The sequence below is a fragment of the Charadrius vociferus genome, unplaced genomic scaffold, assembly GCF_000708025.1.
Source record: "Charadrius vociferus isolate BGI_N301 unplaced genomic scaffold, ASM70802v2 scaffold178, whole genome shotgun sequence".
NCBI classification, from domain to species: Eukaryota; Metazoa; Chordata; class Aves; order Charadriiformes; family Charadriidae; genus Charadrius; species Charadrius vociferus.
In genome coordinates this window covers 977,321-994,276 of record NW_009649717.1, presented here as the reverse complement: position 1 = coordinate 994,276, position 16,956 = coordinate 977,321, and the positions used below count along the sequence as shown (strand labels likewise).

General features: G+C 35.6%; 1 protein-coding gene across 1 annotated transcript in view; it reads left to right on the top strand.

The window, feature by feature from the left end:
• The first annotated feature begins 2,803 nt into the window (after positions 1 to 2,803).
• The window catches only part of TTC29 (tetratricopeptide repeat domain 29), an 82,997-nt gene continuing 68,844 nt past the window's right edge, over positions 2,804 to 16,956 (top strand). The window contains exons 1-2 of the mRNA XM_009890755.1: positions 2,804 to 2,895; positions 6,729 to 6,812. Coding sequence (XP_009889057.1) covers positions 2,804 to 2,895; positions 6,729 to 6,812 — 176 coding nt within the window. The remainder of the gene's footprint in view (positions 2,896 to 6,728; positions 6,813 to 16,956) is intronic.

Sequence of the window (16,956 nt, the reverse complement as noted above, 5' to 3'; positions counted from 1 at the left end):
GTGGGGGGGGGTAGGTGTACCTGGATGAGGTTGGGTGAAGGCCGGAGCGGCCGGCGAAGGGCCACTGTCTTCCCACAGCCGCAGGGCCGGGGGTGGTTCAGAATACAGGTCAAGCGCTGCGAAACCAGGCACTGGTTGTGGCCGTGACCTCCTCCAGGTTACTTGGAACAAATCACACCTATCATGCTAGCTGTAGATTTTGAAAAATTATTGGGTTTTTTTTTTCGTCAGTTATATCAGTGTCATAAAGCGGCGTGGCTGGAAGTCTGGCCTGTCATGCTCTGACCTCCTTTTATGTTATGAGGGGCCGGGTAGCAGCAAATACGTCTGCAAAGGCAGGTGGATGTAGCCATGCCTACTTCCCAGGCTGCTTCCCTCTCTGGGAAATCCTCAGCCTCAGGTTAGGTTTATGCGTGCCTCAGAAAATTGATGGGTAGAGCCAGGTGGTGGTGAACAGGTTTCCTAAAAATGTGCTGGGAAAGGCCGTTACAATCATTTGGTGTTTTAACTTTGGCTTCAACGCAAGCTGGTGCGATTCCATCCTCTGGGGAGATTCCCTTGACCACGTGGTTAATTAGAGCACTTCTTTAGAAACAAACTGTGCCTCGTCTTCTGATGAATTCTGTGGGTGTTTGATTACATAAATGAGGTGGGGCTTGGGCCTTGTAATAAAGGAGTAAGATGTAAAAGGGTTACCAGTCTTTAAATGATCAGCAACAAAACCTATGTGAATGTAATAGCACACGTTTCAGAAGGATGTGTTGCTGATACCTTCTGTCTTGTGTCTCTGTGGTTGTAATTTACCTTGTAATTTACCTATAAAGATTACAGTTACCTTGGAAATGAGGGGAAAACACCATCCATTTCACTGTGAAAGCAACCTCCCACCTCTAAAATAAAAATTAAATTGACTTCATTATGAAGCAGAATATTTTTTTTTTTTCAGTCCCAAGCATTGAGTTTGAAATAGGAGTCAGGGCAATAGTTTTAATCTTTGTGAGGCAGTGATAGACTCCGAAAAACATCTGCATATGTGCCTCCTGTTAGTGTGAGACCTGTGTGCATGCCGGCCTGTCTTACCACGTACTTGATTTCTGTGGGCTGGGAACCTGGAGCGTGTGGGCCAGCGAGGAGCTATTGTGTGATCCAGCCAGGTCCCGTGTGGGTGCAACCTGGAGCCTGAGACCTGTGGCATGGTACAAAGTACACCTACCCATCGGTAGTTTTTCATGGTTGCAGTGGCTGTACCAGAACTTTCAGGGTCTCCTTTCAGCTACTTATCCCTGCCTTTTCTGCCCCATAGCTGCAGATGGTCAGCTGTCTTGCCTTGCTATATTCAACAGCTGCCATTAAGACATGATCTGTTTGCTTTTTCTTGCCTAATACCTCAAAGCTAAGAGGCTTGTAGAAAGGTTTTCATCATCTCTGGGCTTCAATATTGTTGTTCCAAAGTTTAATTACTATTTCTCACTGAGTAGCATCTTCCTAAAAAGAGATTTTCCTTTCTGTATTGCTTCTGGATACAAACCCATCATTTGCTGTAAGAAGTGCAATCTTTCATAGTGATGAATTACCCATATGTTTTTACTCTATTGATTTTTTTTTTCCATGACACACTTGTGTAAAATGTTGCTGCCTCTGATTGTAGATTAGTTTATTTATAAATAATATATTTTTTTCAAATGTTATCATTAGTACTAAGCCCTAAAAGAATGACTTAGGGGAAATACCATATCGTGTCATCTCTTCAACCTAAAATTCTCTTTGTTATTCCATTTTAAGTAACACAATTTAAAAAATGACTCCACTATAACTGTAGCAAAATACTGCATCAATGAAATGGCTTTTGATCCCAGAAAGGCTAACATAGAAAATATCTGCTAGTCTGATGCTGATCATTCAGTATCAAGTTGATTCATATCTAACGTTTATTTCCCATAAAATAAATTTTCTTTCACAAAATGTAGCAAATAGTTAAATTCTCCCCCCCTCGCCCCCCTCCATTATATTCTGTTTTCCCATCCCTATTAAAAGTTTGTGCCTTGAGGCCTACCAGCAGGGCATGCAATACTACATTAAACCAAATTTAAAAGTAAGGGTGCTCCTGCTGCTAACGTCCTCAGATCACAGACATGCAAAATGAAGAAACTGGCAGCTGAAACTTTAATGGTAGGAAGTGTAGACTGAATACTTGGGGAAAAAACACAGTAGCTCTCTATGACAAAAAAGTCCTATTAACATTTATGTACTTCAAAATGACGAGTTAGACGATTCTACCTAACTGTGGGGCTTTTGGCTTTTGTTTTAAGTAAAACCCTGTATTGTAAGAATAGCATTGCTTATATTTTTTATTCAAAGGATTGTTACTATTATGGTTATGTATTATTTTGAACATTAATACAGTGCCTGTTGTGGCATTGCACACTGCATGTTCCATCATTTCTCCACCTTATGCATTAACTAAAAATATTATTAATACTTGTACCTAAATAGCTTGAGGAAGCATAAGGGAATCATACGCAAGTAAGGTTCCTGCATCAGTTGTCCCTGTGCAAATCAAAAGCACTCTAGTGCAAGAGAAAAAAACATTGAAAGTAAGGTCACAACCATTCCTATGCGTTATGTCTCATTGAAGTAGTGCTGAGGCCTGAAAAGATTTGTGTGGAACTGGAGTCCGGTATTACATGTAGTGCACTGGAAATAAAAGAGTTGACTGGGAAGCAGCACAAGAAGGATAAAAAACTGCATTACTGTGAAGACATTGTTTCAAGTAAGTTGGTTTTGTTTGTTTGTTTTAGTTAAAATGAAGGTGTTGCCTCAAGCAATCCTACAAAGCCCAGGGGAGCATCCCAGGTTCATAGAGCAGACTGCCTGCCCCTCATTAGACTTTGCAAGGTATGTACCTCTTTTCTTTCAGAGTATCATTTTTACTGTGAATAGCTTCAATCAGCTATGCCGAGGTGACAAATTATGTTTGCTTTTTTGCAATATTTAAAACTGCAAAAATCAGAGGCAAGGAAATTCTCTCTTAGGAAAGTTTCATAATTAAAAGGGGAAAAAATAGGAAGTGTGTTCTGTTTAAGGTAGATGTTTCACCCTCATTTTTTAAAACCCCTTCAAGAGCCATAGGAAGTTATTTCCATTTAGCATTAATATGAATGTAGGTCATTGAAAATGTACTTATTTGGATGGAAAAAAAAGATTTTTTTTTTTTCATTCAGGCACAAAACAGTTTTGCATCTGTCAAAATATAACAAATAAAACTGGCTTGAAAAACGTTAGTTGGTACTTAATAACTGAGAGAGTAAACAACAGCAACATAGTACTTTTAAGCCCTCTTCTTCGTGTGGGCACATGCCTACGTGGCTTTCAGTTCCATTGTACTCATTTCTCAGTTCCTTGTATCCATACACTTTTGTCTCCCTCAGTGAGTACTGGTCACTCAGTTGCTGCTCTGCCCCGCTATGCTCCTTTTCCTGGAATTCCCTCCATTTCAGAAAGAATTGTGATTCTTTTCTTCTTCCTCTTTTTTTTTTTCTTTTTCCCCACCCAATCCTAGCATTCCCTTTAGCCTTTGGATGAAAGGTCTGGGGCATCTCAGAGTTCAGCAACTGCATGTCCACATCTAAAAGCAGTAAGAATCCCGAAACATGGTGTCCTTGGGCCCAGTCTTTCTGAAGGGCTGATACTGATGGGTGTCCTCTCACATGTCGATAGAATAAGGACATGCAGTGATGTCTTACAATTATTTTTTTTTTTTTTTTTAAATCTTTTATGACTGGAGCTATCTTCTGCAGCCATCACTTTTTCCAGTAACTACGTTGCTGGAGAAATCACTCCAGAGGTAGGAGGCTTGTTTCTTCCCTTTACTTGGGGAGTTCCGTGTTCAAGAAGATCATTCTGCAGCAGTCCTATAGAAGTTGTGCCTATTTACAGAAAAGAAATGTGTGATTCTGTAATGGTCGAGATCATGCTGTAGATGCCTAGTGATTAGAGCAAGACAAGCTCAGACATTTTCTTTGATAGGAAGTTTTGAGAAAACTTAGTTAACAGAATAGGCAGTGAGGATAGAAAGTTATGTGAGAACGAATTTGGTCGTTTGTGTGACTTTGTTCTGTTCTTTGATTAAAAAGCCAGTTGTGTTTATCATGAAGTTTATTTCTAGAAAAAAAATCAGTAGCTTTTTTTTTTTTTGTTGTGTAGACTGGTAACAGAAATAGTTATAGGAATGCACGGTGTAAAATGTTAACTCTGAGATAGGTGTCCATTGGATTAACATATATTTGTCTTTAAGAAGTGAGCGATTTAAAATTAAATAGGAGCCAATTTACAGGTGAAGCAGACTTTTTTATAAACTATTTATGAAATATAGTGAGTCATCATGGAAACACTGGAGAAATAAGGCTAAAACAGTTTGGGAAAAGCAAGTGACAACTTCTGGAAGAAAAGAAACAATGCCTCTTAGCCAGTGCTATCCTCACCTCATTTCTCTGTTAAGAAACAATGTTAATTCCAAGTCATAGTCTCAGTTATTCACATTAATTAATTTTATTGGTTTTAATTCTCATTGCATATAACAAGATGGTTTAAAATAATGATTATTTGAGTTGATGGAATTTCCTACTGTGTATTTTTTCCTATGTATCATCTACTTGTCTTTTCTGTGTTATTGCTACTTTAACATCATTGGTAATAACAGCCAGAATGAGATAAGTATTTATTATTTTTAGTAACTTCAATTCTTTACTATGTATGACCATGTTTCTAGTTGCATCAGGTCAATGCAGGGTATTGCAGAACTTATGTGAACAGTAATTGGTTTGCAAGTTGTTGCTTTTGGTTTTTTTCCCTTGGCTGTAGTTGTCTTTAAGTTAGAGAGAGTTACCAGTCAGAACTCAGAAATTTATACCCTGACTATAAGGCAGGTGACATTTTAAATTGTATATGATTCTCGGGGCTTTTACCCTGATTGTTTTTTTTTTATTAAAATACTTCGAGAAGATAATGAGAAGGCATCAGGCTTTCCTTGGTTCCAGTTTGAGATGATTTTTAACTGCAGTGTAGATTAAATTGCAGCAAGCTGATAGTGATGCCTAGGAATTTGCTTGTTGTAGTTGACTGTTTCAGGTTGGGGGTTTGGATTCCCCGCTGCCTCTCCATATCTGGTGCGCTCTCTATGTGCTACTTATGTGGAGAAAGCTAATTTTTGCAGTGTTAAAATACAAAGGTCAACCAGGGGTTTTTGTGTTGTCAACTGAATACTTCATATTTAATTACCCAGAGATATTATTTTTTTATTTTTCTATTACCTCATATAAACCTATTGTATCTTGAAATACATCAGTTTAAAATATCCAATAATTACTTTATCTTCATTATCCTAATAACATTATGTATCTTATATTGTGACTAGTTTGGTGTGAAAATTTTGATAGTGATTAAATTTTGGTATTGAGTATAACTCAATTTTTATGGCAATATCCATAAGGTGTACGTTTTGCATGGTCAGCAGCAACTCATATGGATTGTGTTATGTGCAGCTTGAAAGCATAAGACTGTTGATGCAGCGCAGTAGTAGTAAATTCTGGAACAAATTTAAATGCCCTATTTGTGCCGGAAGTTTTCACTATTGCATTGTTTTAAATACAGACATGTCAAAATATCTCTACATTGCTTAGCTATTTTGTTTTCATTTAAATGAACTTCATGAAGTGTCTTTGGTATTCTCAGAGCAATAAGGAGCGTGACGCTTATATTAGCTAACATTATGAAAAGAATTTACTCTCATCCCTGTAATGAAAGACAGCAGTGTAATACAGACAGAGAAAGAGGAAAGTAGTAGATTTATGTGGAACACTAATGTTGAATTTCTTTTATCTTTGAGTGATTAACCAGGCAATCTTTATGCTCTTTTAAAGAAGAATAAAAATAAATTCACATTACTTTTATAAAGATAATATCCTCTGCAGTCGGGATATCAGAATCTATTTAAACACACTTTATGGTCAGTAAGTGCATATTATCCTTTAAAATTCAAGACATCTCTTGTGTATCAGAGTGGAGATGCAAAGAGATGATGGTTCAAGTGAAAGATGAAATGATGTACAGTTCAAATTTTAAAATTAGATCCATGCATCCTGAAATTCATTGTTTATTTTAATGCCCTTTGAATTACCCCCTTAGTGGACCACCTTTTGCAATATGCTGCTCAAACTGTGGAAAGCTGAGAGCAGTATTAAAACTCTGCATTGCACTAAGGAAAACATTTTGAGTTGGGTTTGGGATTTTTTTTGTTGATTTTCTTTTCTTTTTTTTTTTTTAATTTGAAAAAGTTAAATACAAGATAGATTGGACCACTCTGGTCCATACTGATAATGCGAAAATGTAATGGTTCTGGTTTAGAAAACAGTTTAAATATGAATAGCTTAATGAATTATTATTGATTTAGCTAATACACAATTTCTTCTAGTTTAGACAGAAATATCAGATAACCGGGTCCTTGAAAGCTAATATCAACTCTGTTTTCTTTCAGAAATAAAGATTTGAAATAGCTACAGACCAAAAAATTAAAAAAGATATTTGTATGTGTTTATAGAATGTCTGATATATTACTTTGTCAATATTTCAGGTTTTAGCTCTACTTGGCAATGCTAATTTATTATACATGATGCAGAAGTCTATGTTAGCACCTCACAGTGTTTCTTTTAATTTCTTTCATTTAAATTTAGGATTCATTTGATCAAAGACAAAGATGGCATAGATGATTATTTGGCGAAGAATATCAAAGGGTTGTCAAAACAAGAAGCTGCTGCGTAAGTTGGCTTTTTTGAGGCATTTTAACATCCATAAGTTTATTGTTTCCTTTGTTTCTAGTCATCATAATCATTTAAATTTAAAGTTCCCTAGGCCCTACCCTTTTTAGTGGAAGTTGGCATTTAAAAATTGAAGTTGATATTAAATAATGATGGTTCATTTCTCCTGATCTTAAATATATCAAAGCATTTAACTCCTTGTTTTACTAATTTGTATATTTACCAAAATATTATATCACATTTGTAACACTATGGTTAAGATTATGTCAGTAATTATATTTGAAATTGTGCTGCTTTTTTTTGGGGGGGGGGTGTTCTTTTTTTTTTTTCTGAGCGTCTGTGAAATATCTCCTCTGGGGTGGAAGCTTAGTATACTGACATACACGTTCTTGTAATTTTGAATTATTATTTAGCCAAGCCCAAGTGCTGACTTCTGCAGTGAAGCATTTAATACACCATTAGTTATTTAAAAACCCAATGAATGAAAGAAATCTAGATAACTTTTGATTTCTTACAGCTGAGGTATTTACATTTAGAAGTTACAAGAGACTACGACTGACTTATTCTTCTGGAGTCTTTTAACAGATCTGGGGTTCAGCACCATCAAAATTAATGAAAAAATTCTAACAAGTCTGAATTGCTGGTTGCTTAAGTGAGATGATTTATTTATTTCAATATTTAAATAATAAAAAGATGCATATACAAGGGCTCTAGGCACCTTAACAATTAATATTGCAAGATCACCCTTGCAGCATAAAAACATTCTATCAATCAGACAGGAATTCGACCAGCTAGTTTCTTGCAAAACATGCTGCTTTTCTGCTTCCTAGCCTAAGAATGTAACCTGCAAACCTTCCCTAAAAACTTTCAAATTAAAATCTAGAAAATTATCAAATTAGAGTTGAGGGGTAGTAGCTTTAGCAGTGTCCTAAAACCATACCATATAGTACCCAGCCAGTAGACACACTTTTCTTTCCTGTGATACCTGTCTGATTTGCCTTTATTTTGACAATGGTGACATGCTAAACCTAGTAAGTGTTCTGACTGTTAGTACAAAGATTGTAATGTATCTGGTCTGATGATCTAGGAGAGCAGTTTGTTTAAAGCAAAGTCGTACCCCACTTCTTTTATTTGAATTAAGACTAGGCTCAAAGATGATGGACTAGAGATGAGTTCAGTGATGGGATTGGGCAGGACTTTCTCAGTATGTCATCCTTGGGTTTGCAAAGTTCACCGAGTTCCTTTGTTTCTGTTTGAGAGACTCTTATCACAGTCACAGTCTGTGGGAGAGAGCAGCCTGACAGTGACAGGGAAGTGAGTTAGGTGAGGCAGTGGGAAGTGCCATGTTACTGCTCTGTGAGTACACATGGTTGATGTGGGACAGTTACCTTTGATCATGCTGTCATACTAATTGAGCCAGATGTCATAGCTGCTTTAAATATTCCCTGCTTAAAGAGAAGGAAACTAAGGTTGGTCTGTGACTCGGACACGTTCTGCGTGAGCTGGGCCAACATAAGGAACAGATCCTTCCTGAGCAAATGCTGTGCTGGCAGAGGTCCTGTCCCCTGAATTAAGGGTAGCATAGTTGCTCTGTGAGAGGGGCAGAAATACCAGACCTCAGGGGGCAACCACAGAAGTAAGTACATTTGCTTATTGTCACCCTAGTTCCATACCAGCTATGCGGTGCTGCTGTAGTCATTACGCTACAACAATTGTTACAGACTGACTTGCCTTCCCAGTGAGCTGTTTCAGTCTTTAGCCCCAGTGGATTTCCACAGTACACACACCATGCTAGGGACAGAAGTGTTCTCTCTGTGATTACACAGGTAGTCACTGCTATTTTAGGAAGGCCTTGGGGCTTCAAAGTGCATTTTACAGCTCTGATTTGATCAGGTCAGCCTTTTACTGCTATTAAAAAAAACCCAAAAACACACAAACAAACAAAACAAAACAAAGCCCGGCCTAAACCCCCCTCCTATATGATTTTTCTTTTTATATCCAAACCCTGAGTCTGGAGGTTGTGGAAAAGGAAACTAGCAAGGAAATCCAAAATGAAGTGAGAATTCTGTCATCTGTTCTGCAATACCTACACAAAGTGGGGTGTTTCCTTACTGTTTAATAATATGCTGTTTTTCAAAGTTTACAAAGCCTCCTAGAAGATTAAACTGAAATATCATATGTATTCTGGTTCATTTTTATGGGGATTTTTTAAGTATATCTTTTAAAAGATTACATTTGTGTTCTGTGCATTTAATTATTCTCAGAATTTTAGCTTTTGCTAGTAGCTCAGCAGTTACAAAATTTCTATAGTATGTAATTGCTGGCCTATAAACGTGATACAATCATTTGAGAACAAACAAATGGTAACAAACTAACAGCTACACAGTTATTATAGTATTAGGCTAATCTAATTATAAAAAACTAAATGCATCAACTGTAATTTTAAATGAATTTATAAAATAAGGCAATGCCATATCTGTAAATGATCTTACTGAAATCAGTGTTATGCTTTGTATGTCTCAGCAGACAACAGATATTTTTAAAATAAAATGTGTGAGAAATGGCTTATAATATGCTGTGTAGGTTTTTTTTAATATTGTTTCCATTCCAGAAGTAATTATTTATAATAATTATAAATTATATATTTCTTTATAAAAGGACAGGATATCTTTCTTTTGCCACCTAAATATCTGTACTTTTGTTTAATACAGAGGTTAACTTGGTAGGTCAGTCAAGACATTTGTCTAGACAAGTTTTTGTAGCCACACTCCTGGTTAATATTAAACACCCTTTATTTTATTTGGCGCATGTTAGGCAGATAACAAATTTATTACCTCCTAAACAAAGGAGTGTATGTTTAGTATCACATTTACAGAAATAAGCCAATCTTTAAATCTGTTCCCTAAAATTATATCCTTCATAATATTCTTTAAAATTAAGATAAGCTAGTTGCTTCATAGTTGATGGGGGAAAAGGTTGCAGTTATCCTTCTATTATACAGTATTATACTCTGTTCCAAACTTCAGCAAATGAGAAGAATTCTGTTAAGTGTGTTTATGTTATAATCTCATTTTTCTGTGGAAAAATGTGATGTTTTTCTTTTTTTTTTTTATTTGTAATAATTTTTTGTCCCAGGGCAATATGATAGAAGAAGAAGAAAAACATCACTTAAGAAAGATAGCACTTTAATTATATTAAACCAGGATATTGCTTTGTTTTTTTCATTGATTTTGTTTTGTTTCCTTCTCTAAGACTTTAACTTGAAATAAGAAGTCAATGTGGTGTAAGAAGCTGGAAATGAAAGAAAAGTAAAGGTTCACATTAATGCAGAATGTGACTGCTTTCTTGCCACAGAATTAGGCTTTTGTAAGCTTATGAGGAGGTTGGCTGACTCCACTGGCCTTCAGTGTGCTTTCGCTGATACTTTTGTTCTTGGTCTTGACTCACCAATCATTAATGGCTCAAAATTGGGTTTCAGTAAAAATTAAAAATTGTCCTTATGACTGATTTAAGAGTCAAAAAGTTCATGATGAACTGTGAAGTAAGGCATTTTTCATCAAGAGATTGATTCCAGGGTTGAATAGATTGGAGCCTAGAATGGTCCAGAATTTGATATTGTCATTCCTGTTTCCTGTTCTTTTTGTCAGGGCCAGAAAGATCAAGTAACCGTTCTCTCCTCTTCATACAAATGAAAACTGTCCAAAGACGACCATGTCATCAAAAAAGAGTTAAAGACTAGAAAGAGAGACTTTGAAATCTTTTTGATGAGAGGAACAGTTTTGTTTCATAGTAACAAAAATATATATTACATTAACAATTTTACTAGATGTATTTCTATGAATCGGATAATGGAGTTCTAGTGTCCTCCCTTAAGACTCATTGATAGTCAGATGACATCTAAATTATTTTACAGAGATGATAAGGGCTGACCTAGATATGCAGAAAATCTGTATTTGTGTTTTCTGTCTTGTGAGTGGTAGATCAGTGTGTTATGGAAAGCTTGCCTTGATAAATTTGTGTCAGTAAAGACATGCTCTGATATGACTTTTCCAGGCTGAAGACAAGATCATTGCATTCGATCAGATGTGTTTGAGATACAGTGGGTTGTTATGCTTAGAATTCACCAGAAGGCTGGTCCACTTCAAGATTACCTGGAACACAAAAAGGCAAAGGCTTTCATTTGCAGCTGGGTTGTGACCCCCAGAGCAATTGCCAGCTCATACTGAGCAGATCAATCTTTGCAGATTTTATACTAAAAACCGGAATATAATACTTTTGCTCTAGGAGTGATGACCGGTGAACATAGTAGCAATCCTTTGCTCCCATAAACCTTTGTCCTTCTCTGCAAAAAGAGCAAAGGGACTTTCACGTAAGTTCAACCGATCCAGAGAACTAGGTTTATCACCCCATATAATCAATAGAAATAATGAAGAATAAGTAATTTGATTAGTTGAGCCCCACCTTTTAGGATTCAGACAACTGCTTTAGAATAAGGTGAATGATACTTTTGAAACACCTATTTCTCTCCATTACTTATATAGAGAGCTTAGGGTGACCAGCTCAGATGTAGACATGTACATTTACTGATGAATCTCACATTGGAGAACTATTGAATTTTGAAAGCTGTGAAAAGGGTCAGGTAGAAGTCTTAGAGAGTTGCATTCACTAATTCCTGAGGCAGCATTTCTACAAGAAGCTGATAAGTCCAAAACAAAAGTGACCTCGCATAATTTTAAATCTTCTGTTAGTGCCTCTGACAGAAGATTATTCTTCCATTCTTCAATGAGAGAATTAAAAGGGACAAATCATTTACTACCCTCCCCCCAAGTTTCTGCTGTGTTCAGTGTCAGCTAGGTAGGCTTAAGGAAAAAAGATGTCAAACAATTAATGAGGGATTAAGTGTAAATGCTCAGGATAAGTTTGTGGAAATAAAAGATGTCTTTCCTACATCCTTCCTTCTTCTACCAGTTGGTCTCTGAGCATTCAACCCTATCTGTCCTCCAAGACTAAAGAGGAAGAAACTTCCTCACCCGATTAGAGGTCAGAGTGATCTGGAGAGTCCACTGAGGGAGAAGAATGGGGTTTGTGGGCTGATGGAGAGGAGAAGGCCTGGCTTGAAGGGTGTTTCATTCTTTATTTTCATCGTAACCATTATGGACTAGGAAGCACTACTATTAGACTTGGCTTCTAATCTTGTCCTCTCTTTACAAGTTATTTAAATCATGAGAGTTTTGGTACTCAGTTTGAGATTTATTTGCTCTTGTATTTGTCCTTATTCCAGTCTATTGCATTGATGGACTGGTTCTTTAAGGAAGCTGAGCACAAATAGCTGATTGGCGTTTTGATTAATCCAGACTTTTTAGTAGCATTCACCTCTACTAAAGAAATTAGTAAGGTGATTTCATAAATGGCCCGTGAAATCTTACTCAACAAGTAGATTGGAACCTTCTTTCATTGACAGCTTATCATATTGCCATGTTTCCTTTTTCACAGTCTGAAATCTTTACCAGGGTTTCCCAATTTGAACATATAGGCTTGAATTTGAATTTAGGCTTGGGAATTTTGTGTTGTAAGGTGGATTTGACCATTTCTGTGTTATGGAGTGAGGCTCTCAAGGGAAAGGGGAGGAGCACTGCCAAAAATAAGTGTTAGGAAAAATATCTTGTTGGTGTGGGGTTAAGGCAAGGAAGGAGGAAGGACAGCTGCTGTTACTAGAAATCTTGCAAAAGGCAATTTCATAGGCAATGACATAGGCAATGTGTAGGTGCAGATTCTGCTTTTCCCTTGTACTTCAATCCTTCATCACACAGTACTCGGTTCTAGTGATGCACTGATTTGAGCTGCTTCCATCTGTTCTTTGTGTGACACTATGAAGACAGAAGGAGAGAGGAGAGCTCAAGGCAGCTAAAGAAGGAAATAGCAGCAAAAGGAGAAAGAAGTAATCTGTTCTTTCCCTTTCGTGTTCAGGTCCTAGCAAGATTTTGCTGTTCTTGCTGATGGCAATCTTTGGATATGACCTGTGCGCACCTTATGACCCTCTTTGTTCACATTATTCTGGTTGAGAACTGGTAGAATGTTGTGTCAACTTGTTTACATTTTATGAGGATATTTCTTCACTTTTAAATACTAAAAACTATGGAAAGGGGTAAATCAGAACCAAAGAAATGTATCCTTTCATAGTAAAAGAAATTTTAAATTAAGGCACTCTATCCCAAACTCCCTGCTGATTGTGGAAAGGGAGATGGCACAAGTCACTTACTGAGCTAGATGATAAATTTTAAATTTCTTTCACAATATTATTTAAATATGTATTTTTTTCTGTCTGAATAATTCCTAACAATCTTGCTTGGCATGGCCAGGATTCAATGTTTATTAAACAACTTTCAAAAAGAGATTTTAGCACTTAGAGGCACACATTCTTTTTGGTCAAATGAATGATCTCTGCGAATTTTGGGCCTGATAAACATATTATTTAGTGTAATTAGGCAGTGATCTAAAGAACAGAACTGAGTGGGAAGTGAATGGTTTGCCTTTCCAAAAGAAACTTCTCTGTGCTTTAGTGTAATGTGAAAGGTTTTTCTTGAAAAGGTTAAAAAAAGTTCTAATCAACTTCTGTACATTATGTAGAACTTCATTTTCTAAACTCTGCAAAAGAAAGTTTCATATTTAATGGGAAGTCATGAATTATTCCATTTATTATCTACTTCCTCCTTTCAAAGACATGATCTGGATAAAAGGCGGGGTGAATAATTTCAAAAAATACAATACATTTTTAATGGGAAGGTGCAAACTACAGATTCTCATGACTATTAGCAAGTATAGAGGAAACAGAATTTTACTTGCAAAAACTCATCAAACTCTTGCAAAGATAAAATACATGACATACTTTAATAAAGAAGAACACAGTGAGCTGAAGTTTTTCTTTTTTTATGTAACTTGTTGTTTTTACTAAGTTTGGTCTTACGGTTTTCTAGTGCTTTCATTTCTCAATAGTTCAACAATATTTAGTACTGAAGATAATGTACAAGCAATACACAACTGACTTCTATTTTTAAAACACTCCGTAAAGGTGAAGCATCTCTAACATACAAAAAAATCCTGAAGTAAAGAAAGTCTAATTTGCCTTCGTATAATCATGACTTCCTAATAATTCTTATAGTGAATCCTTCTGAATTGTGTAAAATCCTCTTTTTCTTTTCCTCTTAATCTCTGTGAAGTCTATTTGTCCTTAGACTACTGAGTAAGTTCTTTTGGGAACTTTTATGAGATATCATAAACAAAAGCAAAAATACTCTGGGAATTGTTCATAGCAATAGTATAATAAATGCATAGCCTTGTATAGGGTTTTATGATAATTCATAGCATCAGCTTGAGAAGACACAGAAGGTAAATAATTATTATTATCTTTTTCTAAAGATACTTTTGCATACTGTGAAAGAAACTTGCAGAGAAATTTAATGACTTCTCCGATATCATGCGAGACAAATGGAAAGGGTTCCAAACTCGCATGTTTCTAGCTCTCAATCCATTAGGTCAGCTCTGAAATAAAAGAGGAAAGTTGAGAAATACTTCATTTTGATAAATAATGGCCCATGAAATATGGTTGGAATTACTTTTTGTTAATGAACATAATTAATTTAGAAAGAAAAGCAGAAAGATTAATTAAGATAATGTTTTTTCTGATTATGCTTGAAATAATCACAGGTGTGTGCGCAGAAGGTGTGTGTTCTTCTGTATGAAGAACATTTTTATAACGGTAGCACTTTTATCTTTATTTTTAGTGCTTTCTTTGCATTTATGTTTAGGGACAGAATGTTCCAAAAGTTCATTGCTAAATTTATATTTCCATTTTCTGGGTTAATGAGGATTCTTAATTATTACAGTACTTACATTCATTTTAAAATACTTTTTCTGTGTCATCCTTTGATGTTTATAATTGATTAATTTTTCATTTTATGTAGTGTTAAAGTGGCAGTGTAGCTTTGAACAAAAGGAAGCCAGTTCAATATATGTGTTCTTTGCAGGATCCTACTGACAGGTTATGCATCCACTTCTGATTGCGTGATTTAGGTTAAAGTGTGGTTTGACAACAGTCAGAGGCTGTGAGGCAGTAGATGAAAAATACTGCATTACTTATGCTGAAAGTTATTGTACCTATATGTGGTATAAAGTACCTTTATATTTCTTTTCTGATATACTTTATTTTCATTTTTCTATTAATAGTTCTGCATACATAGGTCCATAAACCTTTTCTTATTTAAAAAAAAAGTTATTTGTTAAAAAAGTCAATATCAAGTAGATGTTCTTCCCTCTCTTGATATACAATACAAATTGTCATGCAGTATTTTTTATTTACTATTTAGAGTAGGGAATTCTTTTTATAACATTTGGGGGGTTGGTGCATTTTATACTTTTTGTATTAGGACATTAGCTATTTCAGCTTTATAATTTGGAATTAAAAACCATGCACCCCACCCCAATATAATTTAATTCTCAGCTTTAGTAATCAAAAAATTCTGATGTGTAAGCTAACAGTCAATTACTACTTAATGGCATTTACTGTACTTTCATATCTTTCTTTAATGAGATTGCTATAGTCTACATTTTAACATATGACCATCCAGTAAATATTTCACTAAAAGAAAAGTATTTAAATGTACAATCTTTAAACTAGGATTAAAGATTAAAGAGGGCTGTGCCCTGATTCAGTGAAAGAGCTTTGTATCAGTAGCAGTATGTGGTGAAAATGTGGTGAGTACCTTGATCGACTGAGGGCTTGACTCACCAAAGTACTTATGTATATAAATTTTCACACTGAACTTAGGTACTCAGACGACTCGACTATATTTTCAAGTTAGCTGTGTACCTAACTTCTGTAGATTGCAGCCCAGACACATGACAATGTAGATTTCGGCAGTGTGAGTACATGGTTTTATACCACTGTAACCTGGATCGTAGCATCACTGAATGCAATAGTCAAATCTTCAGCTTCCCTATTTACCAAGTATTTGCACAAGAGCTTTTTGCGTTCAGCAAAGCCCTGCAGAAGTTTTAACTGTATTTTTAGATGTGGGTCACTAACAGTGTTGCAAAACTGTTATGGTTTTTTTGGCTGTCCAGCTATTACTAAATAATAATTCCTCTTTTGATTCTTAGGCAGAGCAGCCTGAAGTTATGAATTCTTACGACATGCTTGGCTTTTTAGTGTTTCATATAGTATATTTGTTTTTACTTAATGCATATATTTTTCAAATTTTATTGAGGAAATTCTTGTGTCTCCTTGTTTATGCTGTGTGTGTTTGCATATAGGTTAAATACAAAGTAGCTAAGTATTCACATACTTGATGTGATTTAAACTTTTTATAGATTTATAGACAGGAAATAGGGGGAAGTAAAATGTATTTGTATAATTAAACTTAAGCAAAAATATCTTGGTTATTTTTTCATAATTTTGTGATCCTTAGCTAAGGCGTTTATATCAGTCATTGACGTGCCAACCACAGAAGGAAGTCCCAAGTGGATGAAATCTATTTGAATACAGTTTTTAAACATTGTAATAATTGGTAGAGTAATTATTTTACACTGGAAGTACACTTTAATATTTTATATCCTATCATTGTTTAATCCATGCCATTTTGTGCTTTACAAAATATGATTGCTACAGTACACTTGTATTGTAATCAGCAGCTGGCATTAACCTGTAGTACTAATTAAATCCTACAAAACCTAAAGATATGAACTGTGGTATTAAAAAAAAAAATCTGTCATCTGAAAATAGTAGACTTTTGCACTTACTTTGCATGTCTGTAGGTGACCACAGCAGACAGGAGGCATGGAGAATTAAGCACCGGATAAATAATTCTGTTATGCTATACTATTTTGATTATTTCTAACACCAGTACCTTCCTCGTGGCCTCTTAATTTCTTTTTAATTTTCTCTCTTTCAGTGTAAAGGGTAGAATGCAGGATTTTAAGTTAAAGGGAATGCAGTATGGTACTGTCCTGATCTCCCAGCATTGCTTAAGAGTCTTGTAAAAGTACAATACCATAATATAGGAAGGTCCTTGAGATTGTAACAACAGTGTAATTTCATTAGCCTCACTGAAGGTTAGTACTTACAATTTTTGCACTGGTAAAGGCAGAT